We start from the raw sequence: 26,989 nt of genomic DNA, 5'->3' as shown, positions 1-26,989 counted from the left end.
TTAACTCATCATGTCAGACACAAACGTTTTCACTGTTGGCTCTATCACGAGTTCACAACAGAGCTGGCTCCGTTATCATCACAGGAAATCGCTCTGCTTTCTGGGTCTGTGTTGACTGATGTCATATCTGATCAAATACATGTGTTGGTTGACAAGTTGATTGAGTCTGTTTAGTCACATGTCCATTGCTGCCCAGGTTGTTTTTAATCATTTAAAACTGGTTTTCTTCATAAATCCTCTTTATTTAATACATGTTTTAGAAAATGTAAAAAAACTGTTTTAATCTGCTAAATAGCTTCAGTTCACTTAAATAAAATTTTTCCCCCGTCTGCTCAGATTGAGCTCAGCAGGTCATCCTGAACATGTCAACATGCAATAAGTTGCTGCCATGTGATTTGCTCATTAGATATTTGTGTTAACAAGCAGCTGAACTGATGTACCTAATGAAATGGCCAGAGATTGTAGCTGTTCCAGATTAGGTGACATTGTTTTCTTCCTCTCAGTGAGCCATCTGAATGGAGGCACTGCCCTCCAGGAGCTCCCTTCATGACTCCATGATAGCAGTCGTCATCAGAGGATAAAGCTGAGCTCTCAGAAGAAACGTGGATGGACTGGAGCAACAAAATAATGTCTGAACACCGTTGGTCCTTCAGTCACATATTAATGGTGCAATTTTAATTTCATGGCAAAAAAGTCTCCTGTATTGTCTAAGTTATATTGATTATAAGTTCCCCAAGCAGTTGCTATAGTTTTAAGCCAGTTTGCAGTTTTAAATATTATCACATTAAATAGTAAAATACATAACTTACTAAACTAAACTGGGACCTAAAAACCAGAAGATCAGTGACGTAGTAGCTCATATTCATCACAATGCACAGCTTTTGCGAGTATATCAACAAATGTGTTCTTGATCTTGAGCACAGTTTGAGTGATGATCCGTTAGTGATCAATGTGTGCAGGTTTGACTGCATTGCTTACGTGCTTACTGTAAAATAAGCGGTGAATTGTGTGAATTGCGGACTGATGGAAAACAGATGCCTCACCCTGGCAGAGCTCGTTGGCTGTTGAGCTGAACAAGTTAAAAAAAAATACAAAAAACCCTCCACATGCTCATATTCTGACATTTCACTGAAAAAAAGATTCAGACACAAAACGACAAAACTCCTTCAGCTGTGTTTGAAATTGTAAATTACCATCTTTTTATTTCACATATTTCCACATTATTTTCAATGACAAGCGTTCTCTTTAAGTGTTTTTTAAATTCTCTTTCTTCTTTTTTGATCACAGCTATTCTAAAGACATTCAGGAGGAACCGAAGGAACAAAGGGATTCGGGGTTCATATATTCTATCTTCTTTTTCTCTGAGAAAGAGGCAGAATCTCAAGCATGGACAAAGGACAAATAATCAGAATCACGTCTGGGCGAGAAGAAAAGGGAGCAACTGGAACCGAGAGACAGACACGACAAGAAGAACAAGGAGACGAAAATAGAGAGAAAGAAGAGGACAGAAGTGGGAGGAGTGCAGGTACTTGAGTGTCCAGGTTAGAGTGTGACATGGCAGAGTGTGTAAGTGTTCAGGTGTTTACAGTGTGTAGTTATTAGCCTCACTCCATCCCTGAAACTGCTGCTTTCCTTACAAATGCATCGTTCTCATTCAGTTGCGAGCATTAGTCTTCATGGTTTTCTGAGATCTTTGCTCATTATTCTCTCTGTGTTTACAATGTTAATCTTTATTTTTGCAGGTCTGTCCTCTGGCTGTACACAAACTATTCCTTTAAAACTACAGTAACAGTGCATGTCTGGCTTATAAATATTCAGATTTTATGTTATTCCCCTGCATGTGCGTTACACGTGTTGCATCTGCTCACTGTGTGTGTGAGTGTGTGTGTGTGTGTGTGCATACAGTTTCATCTCCCTACCTTTAAGTTCAGTGCATAATTTATTTATTTAGTTATTTTTAGCTATTTTCTTTTGCTTATCTGTAATCTGTCTTTATACATGGCTCGTTCCTTGTGTGTGTGTGTGTGTGTGTGTGTGTGTGTGTGCGTGTGTGTGTGCGTCATTGCAAGTCATTCAGCAGTCAGTTTCACAGAGCGCTGGGGTTCCTGAAGTTATGGCCTGCAAAGCGAGCCTGGTCGCCCAACTCTTCCTCAATCCTACAGTGGCAGGAAGACAGAAACAAAAACAACATTTTTTAATTGTTTTTGAAGGAAATAATTTCTGTTCTTCTTCATAAGGTCAGCCTGTAACCTGGAAGAGTTTATACTCTTTGCACTGGCGACATGTGATCATATCTATTGAAAATAATATCTGCATGTCCAGCACAGCCTTCTTACTTATAATCTGCTTTGCATAAAAACTTCAACAAATCAACAAAAATTCGACAAGCTGCCACGTCACTGCACCACAGCTGCAGGCAAAATAATCCATTTATATCCCTATATAAAAGCAAAATAATCAACATTAGAAGATCATTGGTCATATAAAAAAATAAAACAGGATGTATGCGAAAATGCAAATCACAACTCAGTTTTTCCATTGTTAAAAAGCTCATGTGTTGCTTTACAGCATCTACCTGCTGCACAACAGATTCTCACGTGTGTGTGTTCACGCTCGACTGCGCTGATTAGCATTTATTGCTCGTTAATGCCCCCGTTAAGTCTCTGCACCCTTAACAGGTCCTCAGCAGTCCAATGGGATTACACCGCTGAGCCGATCCAATCTCCCTCCCTCCTGTCTCCTCCTCCCACCTCCCCCTGCCACTGACTGGCTTGGACACATGGGGTGACACCAGCGCTCCTGTCGCCTGTCATGTCAATTAGCTCTCTGATGGTAAGCACTAGGACAGAGCAGGCACCTGAGGAGCTGCGCTGTAATGCTGCCGCCTGATCTGGAGCTAAAAAAAGGGGCTACTAAACATTCAACAGGCCAGAGGACCAATTAGGAATTTATGAGTAAATACTGAAGAAAAGGACTGTTTTTAGAGTTATTTTAATTCTAGATTCAGAAATTTTTCACATTTAATATATATATATATATATATAAACTCTTTAACAGAAAATGTCTTGTTTCCATAAAGTGTCAAAAATGAATAAGCCATGAACGAAGCCCAACTCAAACCAGCCAATCTGTGGACCAAAGCAGGTTATCAAGTCAGCTGTAAAAAATAAATCTTCACAGAGCAGCAGCTGAACTGTCTTTATTTCATAAGTTCATGTGAGAGAGACCTCTCTGTCTGCAGCACACTGACCTCATGAGCTGGTTGTACTTGGCCAGCCGCTCAGATCTGCAGGGGGCGCCAGTCTTAATCTGCAACAGTAAGATAAACATTATCCTGCAGGTGACCAACAGAATATTAAAACATAACACCAAGAACTCTCTGGACTTCTGGCTTCACAGGGAAACACTTGAATGATAGTTCAGAATGAAGCTGGACAGTTGTGGAGCTGTAGCCCAAAAATGTAAATTTAGTGAGGTGAACAAGAAGTTTAGCTAGAGGATAGCATCATTCAGCCACCCTAACCAGCTTCTTTGTACAAATACGGAAGTTTGTATTGTGGTGTACCTGCACTTCAGCTGTGTAATTATCAGCATGCATTAGCACAATGCTAATATTTTATGGGCTAAAGGTCATACTAAAGAATTAAGGTCATAAGAGAAAATTATTTAAATTGGTTATTGTTACTGTATTTGCAAAAGATAAAATAAAATGTGTGTTTCTGTATTTAGAAGCCAAGAGAATTGATAATTATTTTAGACATTTAGTTCCATTCACTTATAGTCAGTTAGTCTAAACAATAATACAAAACAATATAAGGCTGAAGTTAAATTTCTCATGAAGAAATGCACTAATATCTTTATTTTATCTTGTTCAGTTTACTTCACAATTTATTTTATATATTTAAAACAAACTTACAAAACTTAATATTCACTGTAAGTTTAGTTTACTGACATTTTAAAGGCAACAAGAAAAACAAATAGCTAAATGATTTAAAGGGTTTATTGTGGATTCTTACATCCTTAAAAGGACAAAAACCTGAAACCTATATCTACATCAGCCATAACATTGACTTTGGTTTGGAGGAGAGACTTAAACGTTGGTGTCAGCTTCTAAACTTACCTGTCCAGTGCAGAGTCCCACCACCAGGTCAGCAATGAAGGTATCCTCTGTTTCTCCTGAGCGATGGCTGACCATCACACCCCAACCATTTGCCTGAGCCAGCTTACACCTGACGGACAAAGTTTATTTCAAAGCACTCTGTTAGTCATTTTCATTTTCTTCCAATTGATAAAAGGATAATAATTGATAATAAAACTGTTCCCATAGACAAACTTCCCTTTGCTAAGAAAGATCTCTACCTGATAGCAAAGTTACATTTCCAAAGCCGTCATAACTTAAATTTTCTCTAACTCTTTCAACCAAAACTAGACAGCTACAAAAGACAGTCAGACAGCGGTTTCCCGGTGTTGAAATGTTCACTGGGTAACGTTTGACACCGTAGGACAAGAACATACAAAGCCGAGAGACAACATAATTTTAGCTATGCCTACAAGAAAGGCTAAACTCTGCTTTCTTTCAACCCTAAAATCCAACAATGACATAAATCCCTAAAAGCGACCACTAAGAGTCAGTTTTTATTTAGGTGGACTACTGAAGAGGGTTGGATGCTAACTACTGTAGCACAGTACGAGGCAGCACTGAAGGTCGTGGCAGCACATAGTTCACCTTCCCTCTACACACTGATGCCACACTGTGCTGCATATATTAACTGCGCTGTGCTAATTGGACAAGTTAATTAATCTGATATAATTCATTTGTAACTGCGGCTCATCTCGCATGCTAACCTGCTAACAACACGAAGATTAAGACATAAAGTGCCCCCTCGGGGTTCACGTGAGCTATAAAAAAAGTAGCTAATGTATCAGATTAACGATGCAGGAAGCTTTTCATGTGATGGATGTAATACATCACCTTTACTGTCATCAGCTCTGTGTCTATCATTTAATCTCCCTCCTCCCCTCCTGCTCTAATCCAGCTACACTGTTGTGACTGATGGCTTCATAACCCTGACTGACAGTTTGGTAAGTCTGTTATAGATGATACACACATCCAAGACTGGAGCAAACACACTCTTCACAAATTTATCATCAAGTGTACAGAAACATATAGCAGTGCCAACCCACGTCAGCAGTATGTTTGACCGATAGCTGAACCTTATCCTAAACATCTTCTATCACTTCCTGTCCTTCATTTATCCGCCATAAATGGAACAAGGCCAACATGGCTGACAGGTAATGACCGATGTGACTGACACTATAGCGACATCCACTGGGTATGTGTGTGTCTATATTTCCACATCTTTGACTGACAGCTGGACAGCTGTGCCTCTCTCTGTCACCTCAGCAAAGATTGAAAGCTCTGTTCGGCCAATCCGAGGCTTCGAGGTCACGGACCTGCCTGAGGGGGTGGAGGGTTACTCTGTAGCTTCAGGACAACACTGCGTCAGTGACAAATTGAATTTATGGATCTTTAAATACCCAATATGTAAGAATTTGTAACTTCTTTCATTTATTAAATGGCCTTGTTTTTATTTCCAAAATGTGAATCGTGTCCACACTGAGATTTCTCATTGAACTTTGGACAAAGCAGACGTACGCCTGTATGGCCTCGGTGACAGAGCCGATCTGGTTCACTTTGAGCAGCAGGCAGTTGCAGGCTCGCTCCTCAGCAGCTTTCTCTATTCTCTTGGGGTTGGTCACCGTCAGGTCATCCCCAACAACCTGGATCCCCACCTGGGCCGTCAGGCGGGACCAGGCCTCCCAGTCATCCTGGTCAAATGGGTCCTCGATGGACACCACTGGAAGTGAAAAAAGAGAGGTCTCTTACTCATCAATAGGGGGAGTGCTAGTGCTAACTAGTGATTTAATAATAATAACCAATAATGTAATTTTTCAGATAACACAACACAAGTCCTTGAAATTATTGGACAATTTCAAGATATTATCATTTAAGTGGTATAAAGGGAACTCTTTCAGCTGCCCTGAACTCCGTTTTTAGACTTTTCAAAGTATATCACATAGCAGACAACTCACAGGTCTTTTCAGGCCAGATCAGATGAGTGTTACAGAGTAAAAAGATCGCTACAGGAAGTGAGACACATGGCACAACTGGTTACACAGAGCTATTCTTGGAATCAAAACAACCCTTATTTATCTCTCTTCTCGCCCCATGAGAGCTTGGATTCGGACTGGATTCGTAGAAGAAGATGGATGAATGGATGGAGGGATCTGATTACATGTCCTCTCTCAATGACATCATACAGAGCTCGGCTCACAGGGATTACTTCTACACTCACTGATTTTACCATTTAAAAGTCTTACAGTGTTTCATTTGAGCTTCTACCACTGAAGCTGTTTATATATGATAGATTTTTTTTGACATTTGTATTTACATTTAACCTTTTGTATTGTGTATATTGTCTACTTTGTTACTTAACGTTCTGTTTATTTTTATCTTTGTGCACAGCGCTTTGTGACTGCCTGTCTATGAAAAGCGCTTAATAAATAATCTTTACTTACATACTTAAATGGGGAAAAATATAATGGGTCATAGAGTGGACATTAAAAGTTATTGCAGAGAACAGCGACAGAAAAAGTCAGCCTCATCTGGAGAAGGACTAATGCAACAGAGTTTAATCCAGTATGACATTGATAGTAGTCACCCCTCAAAGTGACTTCTCTACAAACTTCATATCACCTGTAATGCTTGTAAATCCTCCAAATCCAGTTGGCCTTATTATTGTCTTTATTATTGTTGAAGGGTTTTATAAATACTCTTCTGTATTAGAAATAGTCTCTTTTAGGGAAAATAATAAAGCAGAAATATCCACCTAAAAGTACCCTGAAAAAAACCCAGAAATTTTACTGAGCCTGAGAGTAATCCACTAATGGAGAAAATGCTGAATTTTCACCGTCCCAATGAGTAAACAAGGGTGGAGATAAAAGCATTTGGCCCTGAAGTCCTGTGTTCAAATCATTAAGTCAGCTGAAAATGTCAGCTAGCTAAAAGGCCAAGCCGTTTTTCTTTGGGTTTCATAGAGTCAGCAACCTTGGATTTAAAAGCATCTCGTGTTTCTGCAGTCCAGCAACACTACTGAAGAAATAAGCATTTCACCTTTATGTCACATTAACTTATTTTATCACTAGATAAAGAACTACTTTTTTAACCATTTGACATTCACTGAACTGCATTGAACCAAACACTGGTTGAGTTTTGTACAAATTTAAATAAGCAAACCTGGGTAGCTGTTGACGAAGCCCTGGTAGATGTCAGCCAGTTCCTCTGCAGTGATGTGCCGCTCTGGATCTGGTGGGGATTTGAAGTCCAGGTCGTACTTCCCCTCACGGTAAAACTCCGAGGCGGCAACGTCCATCCCGACTACTACCTTTTCTGTGAAGCCAGCCTTCTCAATGGCTGTCTGCAGCAGATCCAGAGCTGAAGAACAGAGAAAGAGACAAGGGGGGAATATAAAATAAGAAATGGATTGAATCTTTTGCCCCCAGGCTTCTCGGGTAGGCAGGCATGTTTGCCCCAAATGTGGTCCACGTGGAAGGGCCACATTTAGCTTTGACTGACAGCGTTGACTCAGGATGAATCGGCTGAGTCACAGGTCCAATTTATATATGGGCCACATCTCAGGTATGTTTGGTCCATATTTGGCCACAACTGTGTGAGTACTATAACTGAGCTGTAAGTGCTGAAAGTAGGCCAGATTAGGCTCAAACGTGTCTTCTGTATGAGTTAGCTTCTCAGGCTGCAGACAGGCAGTACTGAGAGGTGGAAAACATCTAAAGCATTTCTGATGACTAAACCTATTAAGTAATATTAAACTTATATGTCAGTAAATATTCCATTTTAGATTTTGCTTTGTTTACCAATGGAAGTCAAGTAAAGATCATGTTTACAGAAATTTTCCATAATCAAAGCTTTCCCAGATCTATCTACTGATTCCCACTCCAGTTAAAGAAGGTGGCTTAAAAGCTGCTGCAAACAGACCCAAACATATTGTTAATTATTCAAATATCTGTTCCTCACCCTCACTGTTCTCCAGGATGTTGGGCGCAAATCCTCCCTCGTCTCCAACGTTGGTGGCGTCTTGGCCGTATTTCTCCTGAATGACTCCTTTCAGCGTGTGGTAGAGCTCTGATCCTATCCTTAGCGCCTCCCTGAGAGACAGAAGAGATACCTGTTAAGGACTGTGACAGGATGCAAGAACAGGGAGGCAAGGAGAAACACCAGCTGTGGTTTCAAAAACAACAAAGCAGGATGATTTAACGAGAAATGCATTAAATCAAATAAATCTAGCAGCTGAGAAATCAGAGTTTTATGAACAGTCAATGGTTTTAAAGGTGAAATCCTACTTGAAAGATTCAGCCCCAACTGGCAGCACCATGAACTCCTGCATGGCCAGTTTGTTTCCTGCATGAGATCCTCCGTTTATCACATTAAAGGCCTGAAGAGAAGAGAAAAGAAGAGGAAAGGAAGGCTTTAAAAACAATTAAAGGTCCTCGAATCCATCACTTTCTGCGTTTCTATAGCAACTAATCAAAAAGACTTTTAGTAGAAACATCTTGCCAGTGTGCAGAAGTATTTAAATGTGGTGTAAACAGAAGCATTAAATATATGAAATGTTACATTACATGTTATTTTAATAATCCTTCAGTGACATACTGAACAACAAGGTGCCGTGTAAATGTTTTCACAGCACTGTAGGTGTTCTGCAATGATTTAAATGCTTACAGGAACCGGCAGCACCAGCTCTGTGTTTCCAGCCAGGTCAGCTATGTGGCGGTACAGGGGGACTTCTTTCTCTGCTGCGCCAGCCTTACAGATGGCTAGAGACACTCCCAGGATGGCGTTGGCCCCAAACTTGGCTGTTTGAAAGGTCATAAGAAAGAAAGTGATGGGTGTTCGCATCCACAGTGTCTAGTGTCTGAGTTTTACTGGCAAAAATGTGCCACGTCGTATCACATACCCTGAAAAACTATTTTAAGGAGTCAGTTCCTGCTGACTTCTATGTTAAAGGTCCAATTTTATAGCAGAAAAAACATGTTTACAACCTGGCTACATTATAGGAGTGTGGCCTCTTTGACAGACAGGTAGATGTGGGGGTTTTTATGATGATTAATGCTGTTTTCTTCGGTAAACATTAAATTAATAATGTTGAATGTAGATCGTATTTGGCATGACCAAGTTTGGCAGGTAGGATTTCCCTGGACTTTTCCTGGATTAAGCCTACATCCAGAAGTATCTGTCACCTTTAGTATGACTGTAGCTGCAACATTTTGTAGTGAGTATTGGATCCATTCAAATTTACATGATTTTTAAAGAGCTAAAAGTAAAACCTTTAAACTCAAACTTTAGCATTTCTGATATAGATTCCATAATTAAAATCAGATTCTATTTAGTGACATTTTTTTTCATGCCACCTTACATTTTGTGATTCTTTTGAAAAACACAATTTATTCCTCGATATGTTGTTGCTTTAAATTCTTTTATCAATTGCTTTAATTTAAAAAGATTATCTCACTATTTTTTAACCATAGATTTAAAAAATGAGTTTAAATTTGTGTAACTGTAAAAACTAAAGCAAAGTGAAATGCCACGGCTGACTCTTTGGATATAACCATGTTTGTCGTTGCATGGACAGAAAGCCGATACATTCAGCTGCAGTTCAGTCTGACAGGTTTCCGTGCTGGCGGAGATTAATTTCTCCCAAACGACATTACTTTGAGGGCTGATTACACTGCTGCCTGAACATGATTTTAAATTATAATAAATGAGCACTGCATTTATTTATTAAAGATGTGAGTTTGCATTGATCGTGCCAAAGCTTGTTTGGAACACAAATCTATTTGCTCAATCTGTATTTATGCCCCTCGTCGCTCTGCGAAGCGCTCCGTGACAAACCTTCGGCACAAAGCATTTTTTAAAATGTGTGTGACTTCACACGAATGGATGCTGAGCTGCAGGAACGGGGAGATTTCCAGCTGGCTGCTAGACTCTGATGATGTGCTGTTAGTCATCTCGATTTGCTCCTGTCGGGTTTCAACTCACATTTGTTTTCTGTGCCGTCCATCTCGATCATCATGTTGTCCAGCTGCTCCTGCTCCACCACGCTGATGCCCTGCAGACAAAAGCAGAACAATAAGTGGTGATATTCACATATAGTCTACAGTCATACGTGTTACATACATTTAGTTGCAGTAAATGTAAAAGACATGAGATCGTTTTTCCATAAAGCCCCTCTTTTCAGATTTTTGTAATGTCATTGCTAAACCTTGAGTAAAATCATTCATTCTAGCAGACTAACTAACATAAAGCAAATCTATTCCAGTGATGTCACACAGGTTTGTGTTGTTAGTAGTAGCACTGAGCACTGAAAGAGTTTCCATTCAGGAAATGTTTTCAAATAGTGCATGTGTAATACACTAAAGCTTCAGCCTTCATCTTTTCTGTGAATTACCTCCAATTCTTTTCATTTAAATTCATTATTTGCCAACATTTAGAATTTTACATGTTTTTTGTTACATTGACAACATTATACATAATGACTAAAATAAAAATATTTTTTTACTATAATAATATTCAAAGGATTCAGATTTCTGTCATTAACCTCCACTTCAGAGTTTTACTACAGAAATAAACCACAGAACTTTATTGTGCCGCTAACTGATGAAAATCCCACTTTTCCTCCAATGTGTGTGCAGAAATATTAAGATCAGGGTTTGATACACAGTAAAAGCTTCATTCTTAAATCTTTATTACACATTAGACTGAACAAATAAGACAAACACTCATTACGTAGGCTCGTTGGGGGAACACATGCTTTGTTATTTAAAAAGTGTAACATTCCACCAGTATGACATATTGGGAACATTTACCACATATAAAATCCACTTCTGGAGTTACTAAATGGTCAGTGTGGTAATCCATCGGCTGTCATCTGATGACAATTGTTTGTTCCAAGACAATTATTTACATTTTAAGTCTTAACATTTTCAGCCTCAATAACTCAAGCAGCTAATTATTTAAGGCTATAAAATGAGGAGACACACAAACACGTGTGTGCAGTTTTTAATGCATGACTCCCAACACAATGATTAATTAGAAGACATTCATAATGGTAATTAAATTTCCCTTTAAAGGGAACCTGTTATATTTATTTCCAGCTCCATTATTTCCAACTAAAGCAGCTTAGTGTGATCAAAAAGTCACAATAATCATGATAATCAAGCTGTTTTGGATGTTTTGGCTATTTTCTTCCTCCTTTTAAGCCAACTTTTGTCTGATTGGCTGCTGCTCAGAACAGGATGTGGGTGGGACATCTGCGTGTGAGATGACCATATGAAAGATATCCCCTTCCACTCCCATCATAATGGGAAAAAAGCAGAAATCCTTGCTTTAATGCAGATGTTTGCAGCTGTTGTTTCAGCTCACAGGAATCACAGAGTGCTTGTAGCTGAAAATTATTTTGAGCGGTCAGTTCGATTAAGAAAGTACTATATTAAACTGAGTACATAACAGAAAATAGGTTTAAGATTAACGTTAATCCTCTATAGTATAATAAGTGATTTGAGGACTTACAGAGGCTAAAAGGGCTGGAGCCAGAGTATCGTTGATGTGCCCAACTGCCTTCAAAACACCTAAAGTGACAAAGAAGGAAATCAGACGCACAGCATCACAAAAATGTGAGGTGAACACGTAAATTATCAATAATAAATAATGTTAAATTGTAGTGAAAACAGAGCACAGTTTTATCTATTAGTGTTCTTCCAAATTACTTGGAAATATTTTCATATCAGCACTGATTGCTTTTGCAGCAACTCTAGGGTGAAATTTACTGTGGATTCATTTGTTTGAGGGTTAGGTGAGCACTGTAGCCTTAATGGCTGTTTTATAGTCACTGAAGTGTCTTTCAGTGTTCGCCAGCAGTAAAAATGATTTGTTAGACAAATTTAAAATGCTGGACTTTATCAAGACTTTTGTGGCATTTTAGCGTCATATTATGAATAAAAATAAGATGTCCAAACATCTACACTGCAAAAATATTTGTGAGAGGAATATGTCGACAGGCCAAAGGTTTTATCAGCGTCACAAACACTGAATTAAAGAAACTTTCTAGAAAACTGTAATTTTTACTTTAAAGGTCTCTGAATGTTCTATATTGTTGTCATTGTCAACACAACTGGCTTATTTCTTCTTAAGTGCTTTTACTTTTGTTGGGTATATAAAGCTTTCATAAAAATCTATATTATGTTTATTATGTTTTTATTTTATTTTGTAGGGTTTTTATAAAATGTGAAGTGATTACTCTCAGTGTTTGTTATCATATAAATGCAGCACTATTCACTGAAAACAGCACTCTGTTTCTGTTAGTCAGTGATCTCTTCATTGTTTGGCCTCTTGTGGTCATAAATACTGAATGCAGCTTTAAGTTCTCATCGAATGTAACAGTCTGTGCAAGCTCAGCTGATGCATCTTCATACCTTTGCCCTTGTAGCGGCTCTTGTCTCCATCTCGGAGCTCCAGAGCCTCATAGATCCCTGTGGATGCTCCGCTGGGCACCGCAGCCCTGAACAGACCTAGAAAATTAATTAAGAGAGAAAGAATTAAGGTTTTGATATGATAGATATTAGACAAGTCTTCATCTCAGACTGCTTTCCCTATGCCTTGTGTCATTTCTTAATAATCCCTGCAGTTGCTCAGCTTCATTTTAGAGGCCAGCTGGAGGGGATTTGATGTCCCAAACAGCTGCTTCAAACTACCAAGCTCTCCATTTTTATTTTTATTTTTTAGCTTTCTGGCATGGTAAGTGTGACCTGCTTTCCTGGTGGTAAAGATTGTGTTATTTTCTTCCTGTGACATTTTCAGACAGGCTCTTTAGCGGTCACCTTTTTCTGTGCGGAGGTCCACTTCAACAGTGGGGTTTCCACGGGAGTCCAAGATCTCCCTGGCAACTATGCTGACGATCGACATCCTGAAAGACACAGACAAGAAAAACAGCCCATCGTTAACTGTTTTTAACTTATAACTTCACCTTAACTGCACCAAGGAGATGAAACACAGAAAACTTCAGCTCCTGGATGAAAAGATCTATTTTTACAGTGAACACAAACACACGGCAGCCTGCCAGGGGAGACGGCGAGCAACATCAATGCAGAAATCAAAGCTCACTACAGAGGAGTGCATTGTCTCTCTCCCTCTCTCTCACACACACACACACACACACACACACACACACACACACTGCAGTTACTTTTCTGTTTCTGGAAGCAGCAAAAAGAAAAACTTCAGTAGGAGAGGGAGGAGTTTTAAATAATGCATCAGTTCGTCGCTGCTTTTATCCAGACTGGAATCTGCTGATTTATTCTGGTTTCGTGGTGATGTTCTATATTTTTCTAATTGTCAACAAAACTAGCGAGGCATTGATCATACAAACAAGTACTGTGAATCAAAGCCTGATAGATCTTATTTTTTCTTTCTTCACGCTGATTTCTCCCTCTCTGTTTCGCTGGCTCACAGTTTCCTTTGTTACTTTGAAAGCACTGTTATTTTGTCTTACTCCTGCACACAGCCTCCTGCAGCCAGGAATATTCTCCACGGCACCAACAATCTGTTAATTTACTACAGAGAAAGCTCCCAACAAATGTAACATGCCTTTCAAAACATTTGCTAAATAGTACAACTCTGAGAATAGGTGCTATAATCACTGGGCTTGATCCTGGTTGAAATGTTTTAGTATCAGTTTATTCCTGATTATATGGCAGATGTTACATTAGAAGGTGATATATTTGTCATGTAGCTTGAGCAGAGAAGCTCCACCCACCTTCTGTTCAAACTTGCTGTTTATGAGGGGCAGCCAATCAGAGGAGAGCTTGTTTAAAGGTGAGGAGCTAAACTGGAATGAAATTAAAGGATGCACTGAGGTCCACTTTAAATCAAAAAAGGATTATTTTGATCGAGGAATCATGCAAAGCTAATTTATAAAGAAAAATATATAAAGTGGAAAATGTAATCAAACGAACACTGGTGCTACTGCATAGGGTATTACTTCTTTCCTTTCTTACAGTAATCCTTAAGTTTGTGTATTTTTCTGCATCATGATATATAATGAATACTTAATGACTGTGTTTTTATAAATGCATTTCAGACAGTAAGACCCCCAACAATTAAACACATGTATACAGTGTACATTAATACATAAAAGAGATGGAAGTAAAAATGATGTTGCCTTCATAACCCTTCCGTTCACTGATCTATTTAAGTTAACATACTTTGAAAACTTTGATCTCTTTCAATAAAGAAACTAGAGAAAAGGTTTTGAGCAGGGGTTTTAGCCATCAGTCTGACCTTGGCAAAGCTTTTTTAGGCTTCTACCGCTGCTGTTTACCGCTGCTTCTTGTATCCCAGGAGAGAGATCTCGGAAAATCTTTCAGTGCTAATGCAGGAAGGATGCTCCTCTGTGGGCAACCTGACACTTAAAGAAAAAACACAGCTTGACTACATGGTATTCTTCTAAATAGGCCACTGCAGCCAACACTTTTCTTCTGGTTGTTTCTGGACCTTTGTTCTGTTTAAATGCAAGAATTAAAAAACGAAGAAAAAAGCATGTGAATGCTAATGCTGTTTCTAAATCCATGCATGTTAAAAGTGGTTATGTGCATTAGATACAGAAGGAGTGATTGGACTATCGCTCAGAATGTGCCTATACAGTATGTTATACTGGTACAGATGCTATGTGCAACAAGCCACAAACACTCTTGGTATTTAACTTTTAATAGGTTGAAATGATTGTTTTGTTGGTTTGTTTATTTGCTTTTTTAGTGCTTTTACTTGAATCTGAGTTTAGAGGTCAACCTACACACTGATGATTGATGCTTGTTGTCATGGTGTTTAAAAATCCTAAAATCTGGCAATAAAGTAACAACTAAAGTAACACTAAATAGAAAAGCAGATTTTATCACCACAGTGTGATGCTCAGAGTTCAGCCGTGGGTTTAACAGCCTGTTGTTGAGGTTCAAAACATATCAGCAGCTTATGGCAGACAATGGCAAGCACACTTATAATTAACATTTACATGATGTGCACTGCTTGTCATTCATGTTGTTTTGTGTGATGGTGCATTGCCATCGACTGCGGGGTGACATTATCTCCTTTCCTTTCATAAAGGATGGTCTAGTGTATCCTCTGCTAAATGAGGTAATAAAGGAAGCATTAACCCTCCTTTATCAGCTGTCAGTATTACTTTTACACCTCATGGTTCTCTTTGTTTTTTATGTCAATTCTGTTATGGATAAGTTAGACCCAGACACAGACATGCTTTGAAAACGATCTTTTCAATTTTCAAACCCATGTTTCGAGCCAGTGAAGAGAAGCCAGGATTGTGGTGATGTGATACCATCTGCTAAAACCAGAAAGAAGCCGAGCTGCTGCACTCTGAACTAGATGGAGGCGAGAGTTTTGTGACTTTTCGTGCAAACCAGAGAGAAGGAGGTTTCCTTTAGTCGAGCAAATGTTAGAATGCGATTAAGATAATTTAAATATCAGCTTTTAAAAACACAAAAGTCAAAGATGGCTCACGAAGAACCCAGAGAGCCTCTTTCGCTGGCATTTCATTCTCTCGTGTACCCTTAACTAACTTAAAGCTTTCAAATTCTGTTTCTCAGCCAGAGAGACTGAACTCCACAGCACAAGATTAAAAATGTATTCCATCACTTTGATGTTGAATTTTTAATTTCTGTACCACTGTGACATTATTACCATTACCTCAAGAGCATTTGAAGCTTTCATTAATTCTATTCTCCTCCGGTGGTGTTTCCCCTCTTCCTTCTCATTGACAGTCCAGGCACTCAGCGTTGTAACTGCAGCGATACATCAAAAAGGGGCTTTTTATGCCGTCCTCATCCCTCCGTACTGTATGAATACTTTATTGATCTGTGAGCTAAATCTGGCTCCCAGCTAGCTTGCAGAAACCTGGCGCCTAGGCTGTCCTCTTCAGATGCACTGACAGAAATATGGAGGCTCGGAGGAAGGGCTCATCCTCATATCTCTGTACAATACATCTTTTTTGGTTACAGACATATAAATAAGATATGGCAACATTGTTTTAGAAGTTCAATTGAATCACAATAATGATAAATCAGCTCCATGTTCTATGAATGCACAACAGAGGGTATGTCACTTTAATTTTCTATCTCTGAAATATGGAAGACGCTTCCAGGCCTAAAGACCAGCAGAAAGCAACTTTCTCTGGAAATCTTGAGTCACCCTATATCTCATATCACACTATTTTTAAGTCTTATTTAACACAATGTGATGATTGTTGTGTAAATTGTGGTCATATTAAGATTTAAATATGTTTCAGAGAGTATGATCTGGGATGAGAGTACTTTTCAAAAAAGTTGGGGTTGAAAAATGCAAATTAAAAAAATTGTACTTCCCCAAAAAGTTGGCTCCAAAAGTCTCACTGTAGCTCGTTTCTGCTGATTGAATATTATGACACTGCCACAGCTACAGGCAGTAATTTGAATGTAAATCATAAATGCCAAAGAATTGTGGGAAAATATTGTTAAAGTTTTAAAGTAAGTCTTCACTACTCCAATTCCATTACATTTACAGCAAGGGAAGGTTTTTCTGTAAATGCCATTTAGAGTAACGTCACTGGAAATGATGCAAAGACAATGAAATGTGCAGTCTTCATAGGAGCTTTACTGTAAAAGGTTTACAGTAGCTTACCAGCTTCCAGCTGCCAGTGAAATTGTAAAACTACAGCAACCTGTCAAACAGACATGCGCAGACATGAAAAATAATATGATTAGAGCCTAGAATGATAAATGCTTTTAAAGTCATCACTGTTAGGATCACGACCACTTTCATTGATCAGCGCAAACACAGGCAGCCTCTAACTGCAGATAAATCCTGTCTGAAAAGGTTTGTGCTCCACATGTGTCTGATTGTTGTGTTTTGTAGGACTGGTACTTAGTTAGCAGGTGTCTATGTGTGCACAGGTATTGGATGTAATTAGACTTAGTTGATCAGTTAGCAGGTCACCCTTTAGTCCAACTATGGTCACTGCTGGCTCCAGAAGAAAAACATGGAGGTGTTTAAAATGCTGATATTAAGGATTCCAAATCAACCAAACAACCAAAGAAACAAAGTGTGAGTCCTGCTGTTAAGCATGGTGGAAAATAATTGTATGAAACGATGGTGGCAACTAATGATTGTTTTAATTATGAGTTCATCTACACAATATGCTCTGAACTCATTGGTTAACTTTTTTTAACAGGTTATAAGCTAAAGTCTGAGATTTAATATACTTAACATGTAATATGAGACCAAATCTTCTAACTGTAGAAACATAAACAGAAAAACGAGCCGGATGAAATAAATAAAGACGGTCTCCTTGGCCTATCTTCATTCGTTTTATTGTCAAGTTAACCTGCCGGTGTTCCTGTGGGAGCACATTTTAAAAAGTGATTTCTGTCACTTTTTTCTATTTTTCTATATAATTTATGTCCTTGTGCTATCTTTCTTCTTCCTCTGTTATTTCCCCCGGTATTTATCTGACTCACATCCTGAATGCAAACCCTTTTTGTTTATGTGAATCTTTCCCGCAAACATCAGATAGCGTTTGTTTCTTTTTTTAATTCCAGGTGTCACCTTCTTTCTCTTCCACCAGGTACACGATTTCCCTTGTGTGTTCCTTTTGACCCAATGCAAAGTCACATTACTCCTCTTGTCCTCTGACTCCTTCGCTCAGCACTGCTCTATCACGATTCCTCTGCGCAGCTCAGGGACGTTATTTCCACCCATTTTCCCCTCACCATTGGTTTATTGTGGCATTTATGAAAATTTATGCTTATTCAGTTCTTACACTCGTAAGTCACAGGAGATAAAAGTGTCAGCATAATGAGTAAAGTGTATAAATGGTGCTCAGCAGAAGAGAAAGCAGATACTGTAAGGTGCCACCAGCATACTGAAGCGTCAGCTCACTCTGGATGTGTGGGTGGTTTAATTATTTCTTTTTCTAAAGTTTTGGTGCTGTTTGGAGCCCCACCCTGCCGTACTGCAGACTTTTCCAAACAGTTCCTCCCTGGGCTGGAGCAGCAGCGCATGAGATACCTCCTCAGAAACCCCACAATTCCCAGTTTTCATCTAAACTGTTATAGTTTCACGAGGTAAAACTTGCTTTCCTAAGGCGACCGAGTGACTGCCTGGAGATTTAATTATAGCATTATTGTGTCAGGACTGTTCAAGGGCCTTGCAGATATATAGGTCTTGCGTCATCTGCTGTGTGGCCTCCCAGTCATGGTTTCACTCATTTATACAGAGAAAAAATATTTTAGTGCCTCCTACAGCCTGCAAATGAAAAGAGACTTGTGTCTTAATGCATCGAGAAACCTAATTATGTTTATGTGTCATAGTCTGAGGCAATGCATTCTTTTAATGTAAAGACATTTGAATGTAAGTTGTGCATTAATATCACTACTAACTGCATGCAGCAATCTCATATCCACACACATGTTCTTGCTTCCTGATCTGTCACTACCTTAATGGGATTATCTCATTACCCTCATTTCCATCCCTCTTTTCTCTCCTCTCTCTTGTTCTCTCTCCATCTCGCCCGGTGCTGTTTGGGCACGTTGCTGTGTATTATGTAAGCTCTACAGCAGCAGCAGCAGCAGCAGCAGAGAGGGATGGAACCCATGAACACACCACACCTACCAGAGACTGCAGAGCTCAGCAGAAAATGTACCAGCACCAAAAGAGGGCGTGCCAGAGAGGAAGTGAACGAGGAGAAGGGAGAGTGAGATGAGGGCACACAAGAAAAGGAAAGAAATAGAAAAACATCAACTCTGTGTGTCTCTGCATGTGGCTGGAGGGAGAAAAGGATCAAAGGAAAAAGAGCAAGACAGATGTGATGAAAATCATCAGAAGAGAAGGAGAGAAATGAGCGAGAGGAAGAATACAGCCTATAAAAATAACACCACCTACTCATTTTACCCTCAAATTCTTCATAAACTCACAAAATATTTAAAACAACCAGATCTACTTTCTGTACCTAAGATATACCAGATTTTGAAGCACTAAAAGAAACAAATTCCCATTTGAAAGCCCTCAGACTGCATAAATGAACAATGATCTAATTTAATGGTGTTCAAAATGCTCCACAATCCAAAACCTAACGTAACTAATGTTCTTCCTGCACTGCTAGCAGCTGAGGAGCTGAGGACTTTGATGGCATTTCCCACTTCGCAGGAGCATTAGTTATTGCACGGTGCATGGCTAATGTGGCAAACGTTACCATCTGTTTCCTTCCCTCCTACTCTATGTGCCCATGTAGACTGTACTTTAATCAAATGGCACCCATCAAGGCTGAGAAATAAAGGCAACGCTTAAGTGCCAAAAACTGCAGGTCCCCTGATGGCCACTGGAGGCTGGCTCCAAACGGAGTCATTCCCCATGGACTCCAATGTTACAGTGTTCAACTTGTTCATCTTTACAGCAGAAATAAACATGTTTACAATGATTTTGGTCTCTAGCTGTTTTATTTGACTCATAAACTGACTCATGGCACAGACCAGCGGTGCCCAACATCCAGGCCACGGACTGGTACCGGTTGAGTCTATACCGGGCCGCGAGAGTTGAGGCTCGGGTTTGAAATTTATGGTTTTCAGGGTTTTTATCGTTAACTCAGTTTCCCTGGGTCTTTTCCCATGTTGCAGTTGTGAAATATTTACACGTTACCATAGCGACCAAAGAGCATTAAGGGGCAGAGAGGAGGATGCTACTCTCAATGTTGTTGGTGCATTTCAGGAGGACGCTGCTAATAAAGTTACACAATTACACAGTGAATTCATGTTTATTATTATATTTACAAAATACCACCGTTTTTGTCTTGGTCATTTTATTTTATTTTGCTGTATTTATCTGCGACACCTTAAAGGCCGGTCTGTGAAAATATTGTCTGTGGTGCAAAAAATGGTTGGGGACCGCTGGCATAGACTTTATATAAATAGATGAATGTAGTGACCATGACATCACCCAGTAGCTAAAGAAGTCCCACTATGACGTCTCAGCTAAGTGGTTTGGAACTGGACAACATCTGGCTGTGCATGCTGCTCACTTACTGGTTAATGCCTTGTCAGTCACACTGAAAACATCCCCTGGTTCATCTCCCTTCTGGACTAATAGTAAACATATTTTCTAAATGAACTTCAAGACATCTTTTTTTATGTATAGTCTATGGTTGCAAACCAAGCTAGCTAACATTAGCTAATTATGTAGCTCTCAACCAATTAGGATCACTCATTCTGGCACCAAAACACAAGGCGACAAAATGTCCAACTAAAAGCTTCAAACAGGAGTGCACAAATTACTGGGTGATGCAATTCATGCTGCCATCTTTTATATACAGCAAAGAGCAAACAGATGCAAAGGTCAGCATTTATTCCTGTGAGTGAAAGCCCTGATTATTTACAGTCTATTTTTAACACTTTCAGTTCATTTATTTTCATAAATAACACGTAAACAAAACAAATGAAAGGAGAGAAAAAGGCAAAGACAGAGGAACAAGTGCTAAAATGTGGCTTTAAATATATGCAAACTGAAAGAGAGAGAGACATAGGGAATGGCCAGGAGGAAGGAGAGAGGGAGGGAGTGATGAAGGACAAAATGGAGAGTGAGTGGAAATGAGGGAGGGTGAGAGAGCGATAGAGAGAGATAAAAAGAGGAGAAAAGAGGGAAAGATAAATAATTAAATGACTGTGTTTGGCTGGAGAACAGAGGGGAGATGGAGGGATGAAGGGGGGGAGGAGGAGGAGGAAGGCAGGGAACAGAAGGCTGATTATGGCACACACTTGGGAAGTGAAGCAGTCTCACACATACTGTATGTAATGCTGATAATGTGTCGACGTTTACACACATGTAGCTTCAGCTGGCGATTATCGCAGGTACTCGCGCACACTTAACGTCCGCCCACACGTCACAGCAGGCAGCCGGAGATGCAGAAACCGAACACGCGCTGCTGATACACCAGACCACAACACAATCAAGCGTCGGATCAAACACAAACGCACACGCATTTGACTCCTGCTGCCAACACACACACGCTCTGTACAGCCATTTTCCAAGAAATCAGAGACATGTTGGGTTTTTTTCAGTGCTGCCATATTAAAAAGCATCAGACAGAAAACACACACAGTAAAGATTGACTGTAGAATCACACAAACACATTTTAGCAAGAAATCACCCCCACCAAGGAAAGCTGGAGTCCCTGATTCCAGACGGATTCTTGCATTCAGATTGATTCGACATATTTTTTAAAAACAGAAATAAAAGTCTCTTTAATATTTATTCATACAGCTGTATATGTGCAATGATAAAGAATCCATCCATCCTGAAAGTGTGAGATACACTCCCTAATTTCCTTCGGGATTAATAAAGTATTCTGATTCTGAGTAACAATTTCAGTAACAAATAGTCTTCCTGAGACACAAAGATCATCGTGCAATATGACTTCTATTCACAATCTCAGATCCACTCTGACCATAAGCAAACGAAGTGTTAATGATTCATGTTACAGAATCATGCCTCATCTCCCTTAAGGGAAGTTGAGTCACTATAGTGTGTAAACAGATGCTATACCTTTGAGATAGATGGATGCACTTTTATTCATTCAGTCTAAAATTACAAAACATATTAAACAACATTTTTGTAAATGTGCCAAATTACTAAACTGACTGATCTGCTACTCCTAACCCTTGGCTCTTTGAGAGGAACAGCTGATGGTGCTTAGACTGTAGACAAAGACTGACGTAGCTTCTCTTTCTGGAAAGTGAAGTCAGCACAGAAGGCGGTAAATCCTGTGGTTTCAAAAAAAGATGTCTGGCTCTATAGAAGTCTATGAGGAAATGACGCTACTTCTCACTTGACCTGTGATCTTATTGGATATATAAGTAAAAATGGCAGAATGTTATTTCCCAGTGTGACATGCTCAAGAATCATTGTTTCTTTATCAATTAAACCTCTGAACCTGGAGACTCAACTCAAGAAGTCACAGACTTCAAAGTGCAATCCCACAAAGGCCTCGAAGCCATTATATGTACATACAGTAAATATAAGATTTACAAAGCAACCATGGCGTCTCCCACTGGTTTCTGAAGTCCCGCTGTGAAGCCCGAAGCTGAGCCATGTCAGCTTTTTAAAACTAGCTGTCATGGAGCTGACTGTGAAATCGATGGACACTGCGTAGGCTAGCAACTAGTCAGTCACACAGTAAAGCTTACCCTCAGTCCTCCTTGGCTCTAATTGTTACTGAAATATACAAAACAGGCCTCATGTTGTATTCAATCAGCCTTAAAACTATCAACTTAAGATGGGACCATAAACTCATCAGGACGGTGCTCATGCTGGAAGCTCAAATGCACAAGATAGAGCTTCTTTCTTTCTGAGATGTTCGCTGGTTAAAGGATGAAAAACAACAAACCAGCTGCAATAAAGAGAGACGCTAGCCACAAATTAAGACAAATGCATGATGCATTCATCCTTTTTGCTTGAAATGTGACATGCAAACAGCAAAAAATAAACATCTATCACTGCTTCAAATCAATTAAAATCTATATCTCACTATTTTTTTAATCATATATACTTCATCCATCCATTTTCTCCACCGCTTCTGTAGTTTACTGACAAAGCGTAGCTGGAACTTATCCCAGCTTTCATATAGTAAGAGGTGAGACACACCCTGAATAGATCACCAGTCCATCACACACGCACACCTCACATCCACACCTAAGGCCATTTAAGCCAACATGCACCACCAGGTCGCCCGTATTCATTTCACTAGTCTGCAAATACTTTCAAAACCCTTAACTTTCCTTTTTTCAGTTATTGTTTGTTACTTTTCCCTTGAGGACGCGTTCCTGTAATGATTAAATAATGATTCCTGCTGTAAAAGCTGAATGTAGGACAAGTTATGAAATATTGTTGTTTTAATACCATCTCATTGTATCTCATGTCATATCAATTTTCACCGCTGTACTTTATTTATTAATTAATATTTGTTGCTTCAGTCAACCCCCACTCATAAATGTACCTGCTGCAAAAGCACTAACAAACACACACACACACACACACACCTATTTGTGCCTCTCAATCAAACACATACACGGTTGATGTACCGAGGACTCAAACGTAATTGACTGCAGGATCATACACACACACACAAACACACACACACACACACATAGCATTCCTACAGCCAAGACTCACATGACCAAATACACACGCAATACACTTGACAGCCATTTTACAAGAAACCAAAGGAAATGCAGGCAGCAAACAGACACACACATTTTCTGTTAGATGGTTTGTCATAACACATCTAGCAAACACACACACACACACTTACACTTCATAATGACAGTTGAAAGCTTTAACCCTCCTCCCCCTCTCACAAACCAAAAACAAAACAAACAAAAAGCCATGACACACATAAATAAACCACAAATTAGCATCTAAAACTGCAGCTCTCTCACACACACACACACAAGCTGCCACAAGACATCAAACCAACGCGTTCTTGACTGCAAGAGGTTGTTCACACACATTATGTGCATGTTGCCAAAACACACACAGACAAATACACATCATTTCCTTCCTCCTGTATACGCACACATACATTTTTGAAAGCCACAACAATGCAACATTTAGACACACATCTAAAACTGACGCTTACACACATCTTTCAGTACATGCACACACATGCATGACTTCCGGTCTTACACACACACACACACACATACACAGTTGGACTACGACCTCTCACACACACATGCAGTAAGACCTAAAACTGAAGCATCTCATTCTCGTGCACAACCTTCTGTATCCGCTATGCAGCACACAGAAAAGACACGCAATCACAATGATGCAGGAACACAAAGATGCAAAGAGGAAGAGAGGATTTCCTGCCTTTACCTGATGCCGGTGTGTGTGTGTGTGTGTGTGTGTGTGAGTGAGTTCTGCCTTTTACGGCGACTGAGAAAATACTGGAGAGGCAGAGCGATGAGAGAGAGAGAAACAGGAGGGGAGGAGGAAGAGAAGAGGAGAGAAGGAGGGGGTGATATATATGTGCGAGTGTGTGTCAGAGGGAGGAGGGGAGGGAGATGACTCAGAAGGGAGATGGGGAGAGGAAGAGGAGGGTTAATTAAAAAGGAGGAGATGGACGGAGGGATGAGGATGGGGTGCAGAGGCTCTTTGCCTGACAGAGGAGGTAAAAATAGATGAAGGCAGGACCGGTTCTCGCGCTGCGTGTCTCCCTGCCTCTCTCTGGTGCTGCAGTGGGGTTCAGCTGATGTATATATGGTTACATAATTGAGCCTTCTCCACTATACTCACACAACATGATGCTCAGTGTGTGTAATGCTCATGTTGTAGGGAGATAAATATGACATAACAAGCAAAAATTGTTTGTTGCACTAAAAAGATATCAAGTGAAGTTGAACTATGGCCGTGCTGTACTTTCCTGTAATACTGATTTAACCTGTTTAACCAGGCGGGTCATTAAACACATCAACTGTTAGTTACAATGTTTGCCTGAAAACGGGAAAATCCTTGTGGGGACATGAGGAAGGGCTAAAAAAGAAATATCAGAAATTAAAGAACAGTAGCAACATACCGACTGGCAAAATGCTGCCCTCTGGTGGTGAAAATGTAAAATTTGCAGAGCGTAATTACCAAAAATCTGTATTTAAGCATATATAACCTAAATTTATGATGATTCAGTGCTTGAATAAAACCCCGAGCCTTAAATTGAAGCTGTTTATAATGAGGGCTGTCAGTTCCAGCAGCTAATTTACTGATTGTTTGGGAGTCTGTAAAAAAGAAAATGAATTGCCTGGATTTCATATTCTGTGCATCCTATTCATTTTTACCCAGCAGATGTTTTTCTCTTATACTGGAGTAGATATCCATGTGTAAGGGCAGAAGGCTAAAAGCATGTTTACTCTTTAAAGAATGAGAGATGAAAGAAATGCTCTTGAGAAACTAACCACCTTTGTTTCTTCTGTTTTGATTTTTAGTTTTGTCCCTTTAATGCACGTACACGCTAATTTATCCACTTTTTACCACACAGCAAAGGTGCTTTCCATATTAACTTGTAATCATGATTTAACTAAAACTTATAACTCTATATTTTCACTGGTGTTGTGTGATATTTCCTGATTTGTTTGTAACTTGGTTAAGTTATGGTGGTGTAACCAAAGACTCCAGTGATCTTTCACCAATAAAATTTTACTCTCACCAAATCAAATTCTGGCCTGCAGCGCAAATCCACCGTCGTGTCCTGAAAATGCTTCTAAACTGATGAGTTTACAGGAACTGTGACTGCGTTCTGGACAGAGCTCACCATAACTTCATTGTTCTTCCTTTGTTCTGTGCAGAATCGTGTTGAGCTGTGTCCTTGCTGCTCTAAAAACAGACCGGTGACGCTGCTAATGCTGAGAGTGACACTGATACACATTGATAGGGCAAAAGGGTGAAGCCAGTGTGTGCTCAGTGTGTGTCACGGTTGTCTATTATGGTGTGTCTTTGCCTGCATGCAAGAGTATTATCGGGCAGGTGCATACATCCACCTGTGTGAACGTCTCTGGGTGCGCTTCTGTGTGTGTGCGAGCGTGTGAGATAATCTATAATTAAATTCCTGAGTTTAATGGGATTATCTTTGGGAGACAAGCGGCACATCGTCATTTGCATCAATCCCTGTGGTTAGCTATGGGTGAGCGACTAAGAGAAACATATATACAGAAGGAGAGAGAGAGAGAAATAAATGGGGGCAGATGAGAAAAAAACATGAGGGAGCAACAAAGAGGATTTTTTTTCCCCCAAAAAGCACTGATGAGATCAAAAAGCAATGAAATGCTTGTGAAGTGAGCAAAACAGCGAGGCCATCCAGAGGGACGGAGTAATAGAGGAGCACCTCGCATTGTAATTAGCTAATTTTCTGCTGCATTGTCGCTGAAGGTCGACAAGCCTTTCCCTCGGCGAGGTCTCCCTTCACCTCCAGCACATCAGTGCTGACCAGGCCAACCAAACAAACAGATTTATCCCTATTAAAGACATAATACAGAGGACCAGCTTACATATTCACTCATACTCATCTACATGGCTATTTTTACAAGCTTATGAACTGTCCACATCCAATTCCTAACTCATTATCGACCAGAGTCTGATCATTTCGACACAGCAGAACAGCTCTTCCCTGACCTCATGCTGTTTTCCACTGCGGTCAAGGGAAACAAATTAGATTAGATTGGTGTAAGAACTTGTATAATATACTATAATATACTTAGTTATTTCTTGGATTACTTAAAATGTATCTTTTAAATGTTTAAAATCTATTTTAAACTTTTTTAAAGGCATTTTTAATGACCAGCAGGGGGCAACACCTCTAGTTGCAAAAAGAAATCTGTTTGCACAGAAGACTATTGGAAAAAAGTTTGGACTCTTCGCTCTATTACTGCAGTAAATAATCATTTTCTGCCTTAGCCACTCATTTCAGGTCATATTGAATAAAGTATTATATCAGGGTGTTTTGTTTTGTAAATAAAGTATAGTTGTTAGCCAACATAGCGAAGGCAAAAACTATCAGCATGAGGCTCCAAAACAGGATTTCATTAACCGATGAGCGATTTCACAGTGTTACATCCATGCTGTCTATAGATTAAACAAGCAGGGCGAGCATTCAGAGGCTAATACTAATCATATACAATTAAATTGAATATGTTTTGTTAAACAGCTACAAAAAATGTAACACGTTACAGGCTGAATTGCTCATTTTAAAGGTGCCTTGAATTTGAAATCTTTTCCTAATTTTTTCGTTGCTCAAATGGAAATGTCAGCGAGTGTGGAGTGTATGAATCCATGGAG

General features: G+C 39.6%; 1 protein-coding gene across 1 annotated transcript; it reads right to left on the bottom strand.

Moving 5' to 3' along the window:
* Window positions 1–1,171: 1,171 nt before the first annotated feature.
* On the bottom strand, window positions 1,172–24,168 carry LOC146363508 (gamma-enolase). The gene is made up of 13 exons (XM_084918468.1): window positions 24,041–24,168; window positions 12,955–13,040; window positions 12,550–12,645; window positions 11,648–11,706; window positions 10,118–10,187; window positions 8,801–8,934; window positions 8,422–8,513; window positions 8,096–8,226; window positions 7,298–7,495; window positions 5,657–5,858; window positions 4,121–4,229; window positions 3,251–3,309; window positions 1,172–2,156 (listed from the first exon to the last, which is right to left on the bottom strand). The coding sequence occupies exons 2-13, from the start codon at window positions 13,037–13,039 to the stop codon at window positions 2,087–2,089; spliced, it is 1,305 nt and encodes a 434-aa protein (XP_084774594.1). The 5' UTR covers window position 13,040; window positions 24,041–24,168; the 3' UTR covers window positions 1,172–2,086.
* Window positions 24,169–26,989: the final 2,821 nt, after the last annotated feature.

The sequence above is a fragment of the Perissodus microlepis genome, chromosome 22 (assembly GCF_051167445.1).
Source record: "Perissodus microlepis isolate ML-2025 ecotype Zambia chromosome 22, ASM5116744v1, whole genome shotgun sequence".
NCBI lineage: Eukaryota > Metazoa > Chordata > Actinopteri > Cichliformes > Cichlidae > Perissodus > Perissodus microlepis.
This window is presented reverse-complemented; position numbering and strand designations above follow the sequence as displayed.